Source organism: Lissotriton helveticus, chromosome 7, assembly GCF_964261635.1.
Source record: "Lissotriton helveticus chromosome 7, aLisHel1.1, whole genome shotgun sequence".
NCBI lineage: Eukaryota > Metazoa > Chordata > Amphibia > Caudata > Salamandridae > Lissotriton > Lissotriton helveticus.
In genome coordinates this window covers 1,079,616,938-1,079,634,987 of record NC_136068.1, presented here as the reverse complement: position 1 = coordinate 1,079,634,987, position 18,050 = coordinate 1,079,616,938, and the positions used below count along the sequence as shown (strand labels likewise).

At 47.3% G+C, this 18,050-nt stretch overlaps 1 protein-coding gene across 2 annotated transcripts in view; it reads right to left on the bottom strand.

Annotated features, from left to right (window-relative positions):
- The window catches only part of RNF213 (ring finger protein 213), a 2,973,532-nt gene that overhangs the window by 41,827 nt on the left and 2,913,655 nt on the right, over positions 1-18,050 (bottom strand). For both annotated transcript variants that reach the window (XM_078654076.1, XM_078654077.1), the window contains exon 64: positions 5,565-5,654. In XM_078654076.1, coding sequence (XP_078510202.1) covers positions 5,565-5,654 — 90 coding nt within the window. The remainder of the gene's footprint in view (positions 1-5,564; positions 5,655-18,050) is intronic.

The window sequence follows — 18,050 nt, the reverse complement described above, 5'->3', positions numbered from 1 at the left end:
AAGCAAAACTTTCCGGATCCAGTCTGACACCTGGGGATATTCGAAGGTAAGGAATATTTCACTAACGTGTCACTTTCAGATATGCTCCTGCACTAAGTCTGCCTTTTTGCCAAAATGAAAGAGCCATCGAAGGGCATGTTCATGAGGGAAGCCTGGACATCCTCTAAAAAGACAGTGGCTCTCAAGCAGGTGTAGTGTCTAGGTGCCACAGACATTGCAATCACTCTGTCTAGCGAATCGGTTGAATGGTGAGTGTGACCTGGGGCTTCTCAGAGACTATAGGCAGGATTTTTGCAATCTAGACCCACACAGTGCAGGTGTATCCGCCCAAATTGCAATGTTTACCAACTATAACACTCGGCTATCAGAAGAGAAAATCCTCTCGACAAATGTGTCCAGCCTTTTGGACTCCCTGTTTGGTAGAGTGGTAGGGAACCCATCTGGGTTAATTTGGGATACAGAGTGGGGTACTGGGTGGGGATACTGGGGTCCTCAGGAGTGGGGAAATGGTGGTCGGCAATTGTCCTGCGCACAGGAGCCCCTATGCAGGGCTTGGACTAGGCCCCACGCAGGATGTCAGTAAGGGATTCATTAAATGGGAGTTTAGAGTGAGCAAACTCAGTCTGAATTACCTCTGTCAATAAATATATCCCGACTGCCACCAAGGCCAGCTGAAGGTCCAGGAACTCAGCTGACTTTTGCACCACCACTGCAAACGAAACTCCCCCCTCCATAGCCACGGTGAGAGTAGAGACCAAGCTAGTGTCTGCTGAGGTGCCATGACCACTGGCCTCAACCAGTGTCCCGTGCCTGTTGTCCTCAGGTTCGTTAAGGGGGTCGTGGTGTCCATAGGGTCATTAGACCCCTCCAATCATCCCTTTCTCTAGGACTATCAAAATAAAAGGATACTTGCCCATACTCAGAAGGCATGGTACTGGTCGGTGCCAGAGTCGGGCAATGCCAATCCAGCTGCCTATGAGAGTCGATGTGGCTGGCGCTGTTGCGCTGCATTGGCGTTGCCGAAAACAGCAGCCCTGGAGTAGACTCTGCAAGAGTTCACAGCCACGCAGGTGCAGTCACTCTGGATCCAACAACGTATCCATGGAGCCCAAATGGCTCAGAGGGCAACCCTGCTGGGGGAATCCAGTAAGGGTCCCTTTTGAACCAATAGAGCCTGAAGGTGCTCCAGCAGGGTTGCATGTCCCAAACATAAAGAGCATCCTATAACTGCTTAAGTGGAGTGGGGGTTGCTCCAGCTCTGGGAAACACTGGATGGAGTGGGGCAGACCCAGGCACAGGTCCTGTGGTGGAAGAGAGGGAGCGAGGCCTGTAATGTGGTGTTCTCTTTCCTGCAACTTGTCTGAGAACTTGGCCGGTCGGGGGAAGTCAAAGTGTGCTTCAACTTCTTTCGCTTATGGGACTCACCTGATGACTTGGAATGGAATGACGAACTATGGGAGCAGCTCCATGAGGGATCCTGGGTTTTTCCCCATAAATGTCACGGGGTCGTCTGATGTCGAGCGGTGAAGAGCTAAAAGGGGAGTCAAGGTATGGTAGTTCTCAGAGGTCTTGGAGTCATGGTCCCGCTTCAAGCACCACAGACAAACCAAGTGTGGGCCTGTCACAGACATCTGCCTGCGGCAGTCACCACATGGTTTGAAACCCGTTTATTTCTTAGGGGGACATCCCTCATACTACAGGAGAAAAGGTTTAAAAAAAGAAATCTTAGCCAAAATGTAGAAAAAGTCATCCAAAAATTACCTGGGGCTAGCTTTCTCTGGATCTGCATTGACTGACGCTGAAAGAAAACTGATGTCAGCACGCTGGGGTGGTGCCTATATAGGCAGAGCGCACATCACTTCCGGTGGGGATGACACCTGTGTGTACAGATCAGCCCCATCTACGAGCACACAGGGGTACTAATCAAGAAGTTCCAGAGCCAGTCAGACACCTGGAGCTGATTCTATGGTAAGAAATCTGCAGCTAAAAGTCTATCAGATAGTGAGATTACAACAGAATAATGTACAACCTATATTACATAATAAGAGCCTGTGGACTACTATGTACAAAGTTAATCAAATAGGGGCAACTGTTATAGCTGTGGCTACCAGGACCTACACCTTTTTTTAACCCAAGGAGTCCCATTTATGACTTTCTTTATCAGTGGGCACAGTGCAAAGGGAGCAAAGAGTTGTGCTGCTGCAGATATAACCGATTCCATGTCGATCTTATAAAGGAGGCTGGTGAGGTAAAGTCTCAGGACTTTATACTTCTTACTGGACTAGGTTAACAGATGCCAAGAGCAGGTTTATTTAAATGGGCAAGAACCTCTTCCAACAGATGGTCTAAAATAGGAATGGTCCTAATACATTTTCTGACATTTTCCTTTAATTCAATGGAGAAACAAGATTTTTCTGTCAAAGTAACTGAAAGCCCGCTCCAGAAGACACAGCCACTGAAATATATCATCAGGAGGCGAGTCTCTAAGAGAGGACTCAGAGCTTCATTTTTGGGCACTATATAAGTATCTCATTCACTATTTCCTGGGAAGGAGACCTTGCAAGCTATCATTAGGCTTCCTATAAGCATCACCACCATATACCCTTTCCATCAACTGATTGTCACAATCATAGTCATCATCTCCTCCTTATTCCTACAGGTTTGAAACCTGAAGGGGGTTGCAACTGTGAACTAGGGATTGCTGGTGGCTGTGAAGGGGCTGGAGGATTGATCAGCACAGGTGATTGAGGCTGCATGGGGTGCACAAAGCATTAGAAGGTCCTGGAGCAGGAATCCTGTGACAGAAATGGAGTATTAGCATGCACGGCATGATCGACCAACAATCCGTAACACAGAAGGATGGAATTAGATTTTACAGCTGTGATAGATCTAAACAAAGAACTCCTGCCAATGGACTGTGAGCAGCCCTGACTTGAACAGCACCAAACAGCTTCTGAGCTGAGGTGCAACCAAGCAAGATGTTTGCTTAATGAGGGCGAAGCATCTGCCTTAGATATGTACAAGGTAAGAAGACAAAATATCGTATTCAAAATATAGAATTACCAAAATATCGAAGTCAAAATATCGAATGGACAGAATATAGTTGTGAAAAATATCGACTTGAAGGTAAGTAGTTTAATATCCAATAGTAATTTTTACCCTTACGCTATCCAACGCTTTCCCTACTGTTGCACTCTCTGGAGTGGGAATAGTATTTTTACCCCTACGCTATCCAACGCTTTCCCTACTGTTGCACTCTCTGGAGTGGGAAAAGTAATTTTTACCCCTACGCTATCCAACGCTTTCCCTACTGTTGCATTCTCTGGAGTGGGAAAAGTAATTTTTACCCCTACGCTATCCAACACTTTCCCTACTGTTGCACTCACTGGAGTGGTAATAGTAAATGTTATATTTATTATTTCATTAATTTTAAATGACTTTTAAGACATTTAAAAAAAATCGATATTTTGACTAACTATATATTTTTAAACTATATTTTTGATTCGATATTTTGTACTTGCCTGTTTGTAGATAGGAATTCGATTTTTTTGCATTCTATATTTTTTCTACGATATTTTGGTAATTCTATATTTGTGAATTTGATATTATGTCAGTGATCCCGGTTCTGAGCATACTGAGAGGAGGTGACCTTTGGTGCTGAGACTTGAACTGAATAGGAGTAGGAGGAGGAATGAAGGCCTCCCCCTAGGATTGCAGCCCAGAGGTCGCTCTGGTGATTGACTGCTCGCCATGCCAATGAGGGTTTGGGCAGGAGGGTGGTGATTGCCTGTGAAAAGCCGCGGAACTGGCTAATGCCAGTGGCCTGTGGGGCACTTCCTGGAAAACCCCAACATTGAGAAAATGTAGGAGCCCAGTAGCATCGAACTGGCTAGGCTTGGGTTTCCCAGTCAGTCTGACGAATTCCCAAAGTGAGTAACTGCAGCAGAGAGCTTGGCTGGAGTGCCCACTTCACCCTAAGCCCAAGGGAATGGCAGTGAGAATAGGAAGTGGGAGTATATGAAAGATGAGGGACCTGGGAGACAGTCTCCTATACAGCAGGTTATTAAACAAGGGATATTGCACTTAAAGAGAAAATAAACAGAAGACAAAGTGGCAGGCATGGCACATAGCCTCATTTCTCAACACCAATGATGAACCAAGCGGCCCAGTGAAACAGAGATCGAGGACAAACCTGTCTCCAACCTAGAGAAACCGTTAAATCAGCAGCCAGGGAATAAGACGAAGTCTAATAGACTTGAATAACTATACAAACTGTGTGAATAACCAGTCCAAAATGTGTCCGCTTTTACCTTGTTTTCATCACTTTGCTATCCCTGCTCTCTCTTTGATGTTCACTCCTACATATAGCCAGAATGAAAAAACATCCACTGGTTGACTGGATTCAACCCAGATATACAGGGAAGGAAATGCACATTCGCAGACAGAAACAACTTAGGGTTAGGTACTATATCTGTTGATCTACAACACATACGCCCAAGAATAGCTCCAAGTCAGGTTATATTAATGTTTTTAAATTCTCCTAGGGCAGAAGCGCAAGGATGGAGATAGGGCTGTGGGGAGAGGTTTCTTCTTTTTGAATCGCGTTGGTTGAATGCGCCGTGTAGCCAAAGTACTATTTAACAGCCACAGCAGGACACAACACCATTCCGGTGAGTACTACAAAGAATTGTGATCCGTCACTTGGAATTACCTCAAATGTCTACGACTAGTAACCTCAATACTACCAAACCTGCATACCGCATAGGCATTCTATAGTAGAATGTGAGCAGAATTTACAACATGTTCAAACGAGGAGTGGTATTGCAATTCACTATGAAGGGCTCTGTTACCACAAGAAATTCATCTTATGAGCACCAGCTGTACTTTTCAGAGAAGTCGTGGCTATGACTGAGTATATCACTTTGGGTGCACAGAAAGATCCCGAAGGCTGTGTGATCTAAGCCACAAATCCTTCTCCAAGGTAATTTCCAAGGTTCATACAGATAACATGGGACACTATGCTGCGGTGACAGGTATAGTGCCAGCATTGGCCAACAATTAATGTTTATATCCCTCCCCTTCACACAGGACACTCATAATAGCAAATATGCCAGACAGGAGTCAAATTGCTAGGGGATGATTTAAACTCCATTAGGGAGGAGAGACTACCGCTTGACAGACATCTAAATCCACTGCACTCTCTGACTGGGAGAGGTGGGAGAGTTATTTGTGTTGGTAAGCATTCTGGTGTAATTTTACTCCTAGATTCCTCAAAGAAGCAGTGTCACATTTCATCTAAGAACTTAGTAATGCTGATTTGCACAATTTCCTGCTTTATTTTCATCTATTTTTTTTTTTAGATCAAATTAGAGTGAGCTTGTCAGACAAATTATTTTTATGCTTCACGTGAATTCTAATTGCCTTTCTTTAATAAAAAGGTTTTTGGAGATTACATTGTTGAAGATATTCAAATTATCATGAATTCAAGAAGATCCTTTGAGAGCAACTGTTCCTCTAATTAAGGACTATGAAATTTCCAAAAGCTGGACATTGTCAGAACCTACCCTTTTAAGCCTTATCAGGTGTTCGGACTTTCGAGCAGAGAGGAGTTGCCACAGAGCAATTGCATGCTTCAGAAGACATTGACTCAAAGCCTGAAAGATAAAAGTGTTATATTTCCTCAAAATTGTTTTTTTAAGAAAATGAACCTAATATCAATAAAACACACACTGCACTCAAAAATTACTTTTTATATAGCATCTTGACATTTCTTTTTCTATCATTCATAATTTCTCGCTCCAATACATTTTTTAATCAGCAAAAGCATTTGTGTACCTCTATTTCTAGTGAACATTTTGCATGCCCTCCTCGTTTGGATAACCCTGTATATTCGAGACCGTTTTCTATTCCTAAGCAACACTATGCTCTTGCTAAGCTTCTGTGAATTTGTCACACTTCGTCAAGCCGCACTGTTACCTGCATCACATTTTGGGCCATATGTATCAACACAATTCCCCATAGACACAGAATGGGCAAAACCCGTTGATACATTTGGCCCCTAATCTTGCTGTGCCAGGCACCACTGTCAATTTGCCCCAGTAATATCTCAAAGTGCCAAATTGACCTATCTCCTGGTCTAGTTGATATGTAACAGGGCCTCACCTATCTTGGCCTCCTAAATGTCAAATCTGTAAAGAAAATGTTTCTTACCTTTAAAAATTATCTTCCTGTTGGATACTCTACCTGCAGGTTCATTATCTATTGAATATCCCCTGGTTCCAGACTGGAAAAGTGATCTCGAAATTTTGCAACAGCCCTCCTGTGCGGGTGGTTACACTTTGGTTCCACATCTCAATGTCAGTTGCAGCATGGATGTGATAACACTGGAGCCACTCTGGTGCTCTGATATCAGTTCCTCATTGAACTTTCTTCCTGAGGCCATACATCACGTCAGCTTCGATTAACAGTGAATTTGCAACAGTAACAATCACCAGGTAGCTAAAACAGCAATACCACCTTCGACATGGTGGGTCTGAAGGAATGGTCAGACCAGGAAATCCTAATGCACAGAATGACCAAACTGGCCATCCCCATTCCAAATAATAGTGCTTGAAAAAATGTGAAGGAAAGCCCATGTCACTGTGAAAAATTTCTGTTAAGGGCAATCTTCAGCATTCCTTATAGTGGTTCTTTTTTAGCAAGGAAGTAGAGATCTCAATACAATAGACAATCCATTGAGATAAGTCCCTTTTCAGGCCCCCTTGACCTTCTTGTTGCTAACATTTCCAAAAGAAAATACTGATCATCAGACCTAAACTCTTTCCTCTGATCAATATAAAAAGCTCACAGCTCTACAAGGGTAAAGCAGATGTAACCTCTCTGCTTCCTTGGGGAGATCGGTAGGGGATAAAATGTGATAAGTGTGATAGACTGCCCCATATGAAAAGGGGGCAATACCTGCCAACGCCTTCGATAAAAAAGCCTCTTTGGTCCCGAGTACCACCTTGCCTGGTAAAGGGCAGACAAACAGCACCTGATGCGCAAAGCTGACATGATGTGCACAAAAAGATTTCAGTGTCAAAAGCAGCGGCTGGCAGATTTGTAACAGTTCAAACAGAATCTTCATTAGAAAGGTTAGAACCAATTTAAGGTGCCATTGGGGCAAAATAAACTGAAACGGCATGAACATGTACGGTGCCCCTTCCGAAATCAACAGAGAGGGTTGAAAATGTAAAGAAGGCTGAAGCAGTACCTTTAACTGTCCCCACTACATAACCCTGCTGGATCAACTAAAGGACAAAACGGACAACATCACAAACTAAGCAATGAAGCAGTTTCCCTGCCTGGTGCAAACTGATTTCCTGGAGGAGTAACAAGCTAACCAAACAACATCAACCACTTCTAGCAGCAGGCAAAAAAGAACTGAATGGTTCCTTACCTGTAATCCTAGTCCTCTCTTACGATAATTTCAATTGAAATCATAAGAACTGAATAATCCAGATTATGTGCAGCGGATCCCAGAGCACTTCCTTACAATATATATATTCTTAAGTGTAAATGTTTGCCTTTCTTAAGGAAGGCCTGGATAAGCCCTTAAGTTATTAAATGTTTGATGCCTCTCTCAATGGCGGACAGAATAGCACTACAGAAAATGATTATATTGCCCAGGTTCCTGTACCTATTCTGGAACATACCGATGGCTGAGCAAGGTGTTTTTTGCTAGACTACGCTCTAATCTGCAGACACTAACATGGGCAGGCAAACAGGCTAGAACTAGTTGGAAGGTCTTACCCCAACAGTACCACCTAGGAGGTTTTTGGTGTGCCAGATTTCCACCTATATTATCTTTGCGCACAAGCACAACATGCCACATGCATACATACCACACATCGCGGTGGAAACGGACAGCGTGGCTCCTCTGCCTCTGTCCGTGCTTGTAGCTGACCGGATAAGGCACACACCAAGGGACGAGATTCACACTACCAAATGCACCTCAAGGGCATGGCATGCGTTGGCACACAGGGCGCGCAAGCGGCCGGTGTATGCTCGGGCGCTGCCCAAGGCGAGACACTCTAAGATCACTGTGACACAAGAAAAGAAAATGCACACACTACTGACGGAAATGGGACTGACCTCTATGAGACAACTATACCCTTATAATACCTTTATTGCATGGACAGACCCCTCACTTTGTGCTCATCAACATCCATTGAAGAAATTTGCTTATATACGTTAACATACGGCGGTTCGGTCCTTATACACCACGTTTCAGGACGAACCCCCACAGCTGCAAACGTTACAAATAATGTTAACGGCTCCCAACCGTAAGAACCTGGTAACACGTTTATATAACGCAGCCCAAGAGGAACAGGCTGAGAAATCTACTGTCGCACTGGGCAGATGGGAGGTAGCGTTGGGTGAGTCAATAGATGAACAAGACTGGCAATACAGCTGTACACAACTCTCCCTCCTCACGTCGAATTGCAACCTGCGCATTATCCACTTCAAATTCCTTTATCAACAATACTATACACGGGCTAAGTTACAGACTAGGCCTAATAGAGACAGACACCTGCCAGAGGTGCAGGGCACCGAACGGAGCCTTCTTACACACTTCCTGGTCATGCCCACAACTGCAGACATACTGGGACGAAGTCACAACTACACTATCCGAAATGCTATCAGAGCAGATCCCTAACACCCCTTTGGTGTGCATATTGGTCGTCAGGAGACTCAAACATGCTAGACACAGGAAATTTTTAGCGGTAGCATTAGTGCTTGCGAAAAGGCGCATAGCGATAAGGTGGGGGGAGCAAAAGCCCCCCCCCCCCCCACCACCACCCCCCCAGACTTAGAGATTGGATCATGGACATGACCTATTGTAAAACTGCGCTGGAGACTTATGCAGAGGACATTTCCGAAGCTTCCCGACCCAGGGACTTCTGGGAGCAGCTTGTCAATTACCTACAGGCAGCGCAGGAATCCGACTCACGATCTGATTCATGAAGTAATTAGCACTTAAGATAACAAGACTGTGATACTATACATATAACGGATGCTGGGAAATAAGGTGTGGCGGGTGGGAAGTGTAGACACATATAAGACGGGCTATCGTCTGCAGTTACGGGTACCGCTTACAGAGACAATTGATATGTGTATGTTGAGACTGTAACACCAAATACTATGTGCTCCTGAATATTGTAAATTGTAATATTTGTAGGCTATGTAGCTGCTGGTTGGTCTGAATTTTTTATTTTTACAGTTATTAAATGTTTGGCAGCCTATATATCGCTATAATTCCCATTGCTAAAATATGAAAGCAGCTATGTGGAGATCGGTTCCCACTTTCACCAAACACTATTCTTTGGGATGAGATGTGAGAAAAGATGCTCAAGTAGGACAGGCTTCCCTGAGGAATCTATTTGCTTAGTTTTCTCTATGGGTCGTCTCTTTTCTATTCCACTGCAGTTTGTCGTATTTGGCTTGCTACTCTATTCAGTGCTTATGTACATCTATGGAGAATCCCCTAAGAAAGAAGGAATGGTTTCTTGCTTGTCATTCTAGTTCTCTCTCAGGGGAATCTACATTGAAATCATAAGCATCCCAGCCTCCTCTCCTGTGGAAGAGACAGAGTATATTGACAGTCTGTTTCTCGAAGTAATGTTGCTGTTTGCCCAGTAACAAGAGAACTGCGGGAACTGTCACCTACTTGGCATGATGAGCCTACTGGGCATGATGTGATATTGGTGAGATTTGAGCGCCCTTAAAGGCACAGTGTTTTCATATCTGCAGAGTTGCAGCCTACAAATCTATATTATCTTCTTCCTCCTTCCCTATTTTCCTTTTAAAAAAGGTTTGTGGAATGAGATTTATAAGGACAGATCCTGATAATTTTCCTGTTTTTTAAATTTTTTATATCAACCCTTTTCTAAATGTAAATGAAAGCAAATGGCTAATATAGACTCATTTAAAGTCTGCAAAACATTTAATAACTTAGGTGCTTATCCAGGCCTTCCTGAAGAAAGGCAAACATCTACACTTAAGAACATATTGTAAAGAAGTGCTCTGGGCTTCCCGCACATGGGCAGGGCTATTTAGTGCTTATGATTATCAATGGAGATCCCCTGAGAGAGAACAGTTGTTCCTGTTCAATCTCCAAGTATGAAGGTAGAGGCTCTGGACTTTCGGATGTTGGACCAGACCCTTCCGCTCCCAATATTAGAGGAGGTCTGTCAAGAGTGGGAGGTCTGTCAAGAGTTGGAAACTCAGGGAGAGTCTCAGAGACTCTACTTGGCCAGTCCGGATTGACAAGGATGACTTCAGCTTGGTACAGGTGTAGTTTCCTCAAGACCGAAGGTATCAAAGATATGGGAAAACGAAACACAACCAAAACCCATTCCAAATGCTCCCTGAAATAGAAACTGGAGTGCATGTTACTGTAAGCAGTGTGCAATCTCAAGAGTGAGGAAAAGGTCCATCTAGAAATGCAACAACAACAAAGAATTTGCGGGTCTCAGAAAGAAATATATAGACAGACGTATGGGCAGTACACACCACAGGAGAGCGCAAAAGGGGAAGAGTCTCAATTAAGAGGACGGAATCCCATCACCCACCAAAGTGGCATGCTTCATCATTTGGAATCTCCTCCTGGCTGCACACTAGTACAACCAAGGAGCTACAACTCCTTGCAAGTGTAAAGGAGGGGCTTGCAGATGTTTTGATGTAATCCAGGACTAGATCACCTAAGATCAATGAAACATAAGGCAGTGTGGTGAAAAAGCTTGGTGCAGTGTATGTAATAAGTGTGTTAATATTGACTACCAGGAAAGAAAAAAGTTTATTAGGTATCTTGTGGTTTCAAGGGTTAAAAAGCAATAAAGGCGTGATCTGAATAAATGTGCGAGCGCGCTAGTGAAAAGGTCTACATGTTTCAGCCAATCCAGTGGCAAAGTAAGCAAGGGACCCACGTCTGGGCATACCCTGCCAACTTAGGGCAAACAAAGCGATACCAAAGGGGATGATGGACGGAGCTACCAGGCACTGACTGCTGGGTTCGTCCGTCCTGATGTTCAGAGAACCTGCTAGGTGTTGAACCACCAGGGTCATGTCCTGATGTTTCAGCCATATCCAAAGGCGTAGAGCCTCTTGATATAGGGTCCACGACGCCAACCCACCCTGTTTGTTGCAGCACCACATGGCAGTGGTGTTGACTGTGAACACCTGCACTACTTTTCCCTTGAGGGAGGTAAGGAATGCTTTCAGTGCCAGTGCCAGGTGAATCGCCTGGAGCTCCAACAGGTTGATATGTAGCCCAAACTCACTCTGCCGGATATCAGACTCCTCTGATTTCCGCCTCTCCCAGGTGGCCGCCCCATCCCAGAAGTGATGTATCAGTCCCAACTGTTAAGCCTGGTTGGGGAAAGGAGAGGGATCTGCCTCTGACCCAATCTTGGTTTGTTAACCACCCCTTCAGTTGTTGTGCAGTTCCTCCGAGATCTGGAAGTAGTCGGTAAGATTTCCCTGATGCTGCGCCCACTGGAACTGCAGATCCCACTGCAGAGCCTGCATACGCAATCTGGCATGACCAACCAGCAGGATGCTGGAGGCCATGACGAAATCCGGGAAAGAGGTTGAAACATCAGTATCATGGCCTAAATATCCCGGACTCGCTGCTCAGGAGGATAGCCCGAAACTGCACTGTGTCCAGAACAGCTCTGATGAAAGGGAGCGTCTTTGAGGGAGTCAGGTGCAACTTCGGCATTTGATAGTGAACCCCAACAGTGTAGAGGTCCGCCATAGGCTGGTGGTGGAAGACGAAAGCCTGGGGCAGGCTCGCCTTTAACATCCAGTCATCGAGCTAGGGGAAGACTGGAACCCCTGACCTTCGATCTGCGACCATCACCATCACTTTCGTGAACACCCAAGGGGCACTGGTAAGGCCAAAGGGGAGCACGATGAACTGAAAATTCAAGTAGCCTACGGTAAACAGTAGATAGCGTCTCTGGGCTGGCAGGACGGGAATACGGAAATAGGTATCCTGCAAGTCCAACACCACCATACAGTCTCCTGGGTTGAGGGCAGACAGAACTTGAGAGAATGTAAGCATTTTGAACTTCTCTTTCAGGAGGAAGCGGTTGAGGGCCCTGAGGTCGAGAATAGGACATAGACCGTTGTCCTTCTTGGGCACCATAAAGTAGTGGGGATAGCAACCACGACCTACCTCTGACGCAGGGACCCTTTCAATAGCTCCCTTGGCCAAGAATGCCTAGACTTCCTGGCAAAGAAGCGCCAAATGATCCTCCGACATGCGATCGAAACACGGTGGCATGGAGGTAGGGGCAGTCTTGAAGGGGAAAGAGTAGCCCCTTCGGACTATTTGTAAAACCTACCTGTCCGATGTGATGGAGTGCAAGTGGGGAAGGTGATGGTGAATCCTGCGGCCCACTGACCGATGATGGGCCTGAAACGTCTGACGAGGAAGGTTTGGAGGCTGCTGCAGGGGAGGGGGGGGGGGGACACAGTAGACGGGGGACTGGCCCGTCCGCTGGCACCCAGACTCACAAGTTCGATGGGTCCCATGTGCGGGGATACGTAGAGGCTGGGTAGGTTGTGTGAACAGGTGCCTAGACTAGGCCAGACGTGGAGGGGCGAAAAGCAAACTGTGGTGGACGGGAAGACGTAGCGAGGCCCCTAGGATCTGGCCACAGCCTGAGAATCCTCAAAGCAATCCAGCGCCGAGTCTGCCTTGTTACCAAAAAGGCGATGGCCATCTAAGGGCATGTCCAGCAAGGTTGATTGGACATCCCCCAAAAATCCAGATGTCATCAACTATGCGTACCACCTAAGGGCTACCAACATGGCAATCGGACTGCCTAGTGAGTCGGTGGTATCCACTCCACATCGAATCATGAATTTAGCTGTGTCTCTCCCATCTGCCACCACTTGGGAGAGAATGGCCTGGGCCTCCTCCAGGCCCTGAGGCAGTACTTGCGTGACCGTATCCCGGAGTGTAGGGGCGTATCAGCCCAAGGGGCATGTGGTAATAATAGACCGCAGTGCCAAGCTGGAGGAAGAGAACACGCACTTCCCAAGATGATCCAGCTTCTTGGATTCCCTATCTGGGAGAGCAGGAGGGAATGTACCCTTGGAAGAAGAAGCCTAGACCACCAAGCTCTCGGGGGAAGGGTGTTGGGTGAAGAAAACCGGGTAATCCGGGGTCGCGTGATGCCGGCGGGCAATCATCCTCTCCACAGGAGCCCCTGTGCTGGGTTTGGACCAGGTGCCCAGGAAGACGTCAGTGAGGGCTTCATAGAAGGGGTTCAGAGAAAGTTGCTGCAGGCTGAAGCATCTCTGTCAGGAGATTAGTCCTGCTTGCCACTTAAGGGAACTCCAGGCCCAAGGACTCGGCTGCCGTTCACACCACCACAAAGTAGGACGCTCCCTCCTCTGTAGCCATGGTAGGGGGAGAAAGCATGCTAAGGTGTGGAGAAAATTCCAGACCACTGGCATCACCCAGGTCCTCTCTCCAGTCTGGCTCTTCAAGCTGGTCTGCTAAGGGGTCCAGCAACACCTCCCAGTCCTCATCACCATCTGGGTGGTAGGGAACACCAGGGATGAACAGGGGAACAAAAGTGCCCCCCAGTATCATATCTGATATCGGTCGGCGTCAGTCCGGCTCCATCTCGGGGGTGAGGACGGGGGTGGCACTAACCGGGAGCACGGCCGGTGCTTGCATTGGCATCTGGGAAGGTCAAGTGAGATCGACCGGTGTCGATCCGGATTTAGGACCGGATCCCCGGGGCCCTCTGGTGCCAGGCCAGAAGCCACCAGCATCAAAAGCCCGGGACCCCAGACCGGCTCCGTGGTGACCGAAGGCGGACAGGTGGAGTCGGGCTGCCCAAAAATACGATGGAGAGCTTGGTAAAATGTACGAGGTTGGGCAGGGATGCTCATGCTCTGGAAAACGGGGGGAGGTGCAGAGTCGTCCCTGAATCAGGCACCGGAGATGGAGCCTTAGAGCGACAATGCTCCATGTCCCATGTCGCGTCAGCCGACGGACAAGGAGAAGGCGAAGAGCGTCGGTGCTTCTTTGCCTTCTTCTTCGACTTACCTGAAGATCTCGAAGACTTTGAGTGCGACGAGGTGTGGTGGCTTCGTGAGCGTTATTGAGACCTTCTTATCGAACAAGACCGGAATTGGGAATGACGCTGAGCTGCTCGCCAAGCCTCCAATATCTTTCGGGACCGCTCCTGCAAAGATTTTAGATTCATGGCCCGGCAGTCGGAGCACAACTTTGGGTTGTGGTCGCGCTCCAGAAACTAAAGGCACCCATGGTGCAGATCCGTTACAGACATTAGTTTGTGACAAGAGACGCAAGGCTTGAACCTGGTCCAGCGTTGGGATATCCCTCGCGCACCAGGAGTTGATAGACTCAAAAAGAAGTCGACAAAACGTTGAAAAAAGTTAGTTAAAAAGTGACTAGGGGTAGCTCTCTCCGGTGCAAGGCTGGCATGCAAAAAGAAAGAACTGACAACAGCGTGCAGGGGCAGCGTCAAAATAGGCATCGCAGTGTCGTCCCGGCAACCATGACGCCAACGACAGACGTGGAGTCAACCAAACCGACCCATCGGCAAGCAGGGGTCCTGCTAAAAAAAACTCTCCGGATCCAGTCTGACGCCTGGGGGAAATTCTACGGTAAGGAATCTATAACTAACTGTCTCTTTCAGATCTAGTATTTAGGAGCAACCCTGACCCTTGCCTCCTCAGATTCGAAGAAAGAAGAAGGACCGAAGAACCGTGTTGACCCAGGAAGAAGATGAGAACTACTGCTTTGACCCAAGCGCTGTCGGCCTTTGACCTGCCTACAGCAAAGAAACCAGCATGTCCAGCAGCCATCCAGTGCCCAGAGGACCTGCCCTGCACTCACCTTAAAAACTTGGTCTTAAGGGAACATCATATTTGCTCAACAAAGACTCCAAGACCAGAATCCAGATTCCGATGAATCCGCGATTCTGCACCACTCTGCACCCAACAACCACGGCCCGAGTTAGTGTCCCAACATCACGAGGAGGTCTCCCCAGCGATCATGACCTGGGATCTGGTGAGCCCCAATCTCCCTCAAGCCGATGCCTGCAGCCTCAACCTGAATCGTGCCCGACAGCCACCGGAGCTGGTAAGAAAACCCGACACCAGAAGTCACCCCTGCACCTGCCGCCCCAGGGCCTTGGGTGGCCCCCCAACGGTGTCCATGCATCCCCCTAGAACCCAACTTACCACTCCAGCCAGTGGTTGCCTTCAGGAAGACTCTTTGCCCGAGCCTGCAGGAACTTTGCCAAAACGAAGGTCTCCCTTGAAAAGCACAGTGTCCCCAACGTCTTCTTGGTACCCTACACCCAGCTACCCCAGTGCCGCTAGTGGAGCAGCTCCTGTGCTGGTCGTTTGTCCCTGAAGTGCTGACCTTTACCCCAGGAGCTTTGCTCCCACACCCGAGAGGCCTGCTCGTAAGCAGTCCCTGACCAAAACCCCCTTAGCCCCATTGGCTAACATTGGGTCTCTGCTCACGACCCAGTGCCACTGGTGGTGCTAACAATAGTGCCTATCTAGACCTTGGGGAACCTTGGTCCTCTCCCCCAAAACTCCCACTTGTATGATGTTTATTTACCTGCAAAACGGATAACCATTTATTCCCATAGGAACTCATGTTATGAGATTTAGGGCCTAAAATGTTATCGTTGAACTGTTATCTTGTACGGGAAAATAGAAACTTTAACTCAAAGCTCAAAAAAAATCTTACTTACCTTGTATTGTGAGATCCATAGTTGTGGTATCTAGGCATACCATCCCCAGTAGTCAAAGTAATCAAAAAGTAACTAAAAAGTATTCTAAAATTAATTACTGTGCAATTCAAACTACTTTATAACGTGTTGCTAACCTGTAACAATTGCAAATCCATTCTCAAATGCATTTCTGTGTCCAGGTATATCCTTTTTAGGTCGAGCTCTCTCGACCTCTTGTCATGGAGTTGGCTCTGAAGGGAGACAGGTCAGGGAACGCGCGGCGTTTCTGGTCTGTGAACGCGCTTATGCAGGCCAGCTGAAGACACGAGCACACGCATACACACACACACAGACAGACGCGCAGACAGACGCACGCGCGCACACACACACACACACAGTCACCCCCCCCCCCCTATGCCCCACTTACCGCAGCAGCGGCCTTAGCCGCCACTCCTGACTTCTGCTGCCACCCGCCGCCACTCCTGCTGCCACCGCTCCGCCTCAAGACAGCCGTGAGCGTGCACATCCCGAAACCGGAAGTTCGGGAGTGTGCACGCTCATGGCTTGTTTCCCAATACAATAGACCACCCGGCCACAGATTCATGTTCAGTGCGCGGTTCCTGCTTTCCGCGCCCGCTCCAGTAAGCAGACAGCCGGTCGAGCACGAGCCTCTCCTAGAGCCGGAGGCGAGCGAACCTGGGTCTGGGCATTTTATTTATATGGAAATGAGCTTGATAAACCTTCATTTGCACTTAATAACAATTTCATTTAACAAACAGAAGTTATAATGATAATTATTATTTATAAGCAGTGATGAAGTGGCACGTAGTTAAGGTTTTCGTCTATCATTGAGGTGCATAACGGGAAATTATGTTTTTTTGCATTTAAATTGTGCAACGCTGCAATAATGACGGCAGAAACGTGAGAAGTGTGCACCAATCGGGAGCAATGTAGAAAGGGAGCATGTGATCAAATAAAGGTCGAGGAAGGGAGGGAATGATTGCTTGTTGAGTTCAGCTGTGTGGGGAGCGAAAGCCCAGGCCGACGGGAGATGATGAAGGCCGCTTTTAAATATTCATGGCAGGTACGGAATGTGGCTGAAGGTTGAAGTGATGTTTGGAGCATAAGGTGCGCATTAGAGGAGGCAACAAATGAAAGGTAGTTGGAGGGTATAGATGGGATTTTTAATTGAATGAGTGACTCGGAGGTATGGGGAATGTACGCCAAGCGGGGAGGGAATAGCACGCTATAGCGTGGTGATGTGAAGGAGGGAATGTGAGGTGAGAAATAACGAAACTTGGGTTACATGCGAGGGGAAAGGAAGGTTGAGCGAGGTGGGTAGAAAGTAGAAGGTGGTTGGAGCACGCAAGGAAAAGGGAGATAGCAGCTAGAATCATTCAGGGCGAAGGAGTATGAGCCACATGAGGAAGGACCTGTTTAAAACACGGCTCCTTAATTAGACAGAAGATTGTCCCGTGGGTACAAAAGGGAGTCACTTTAAATACACTAAATATACTGGGGGAACAGTTCACGTGGCTTACAGGATTTGCTGGTTGAGATCATTAGATTACTTTGTGAGGGATTTGTAAAGGGGTCAGACACGCATAGTACTTGGCAATGTAGTTTCAAAAAAAAATAAACTTTCACCTTTGACTAGTAATGTTACGCTACATCAGGCGGGCAACTAGAGCCAAATTTCGGGGGGGGGGGGGGGGGGCTGAACAATATTTCGGGACGGAGCTAATTCAAACAACCATAGACAGAGTGGCTGTAAGAAGGGGTGACAACATAACAAAAGCCTAATTTACAAGTAAGATGGTCTTAATGGTCTTTTAACACCTTGACCGCGGCGCCGATTCCGCCCCTGTGCTGGACATTCCAGAACAGGGCGCGGTCGTGACGGAACCGTTCCGTCATCAGCACAGCTCAGCCGTGACTGATGACGGAACGGTTCCGTCATCAGCATCGAAGGGGTTAAAGACCTGTTAAGTACTCGGGTGCGGCTGCAATTCGATCATCGCCAGCCCGCAAAACTGTGTCAGCCCGGGCTGACACACACGACGGGGGGGGGGGGGCAGGCGGGGGGGGGGGGCTGAAGCCCCGTGAGCCCAATGGGTGTTGCGCGCCTGCGCTACATGTAATGATGGCTTTAAGTGATAATGGGTATTGTTGTGCTTCTGATTACTGTGACCCCTGATGAAGGGCAGCTTTAGCCCGAAATGCATTGGGTTTTTTATACAATAAAATACTGTCTTCGATGAATTTGATTCATTC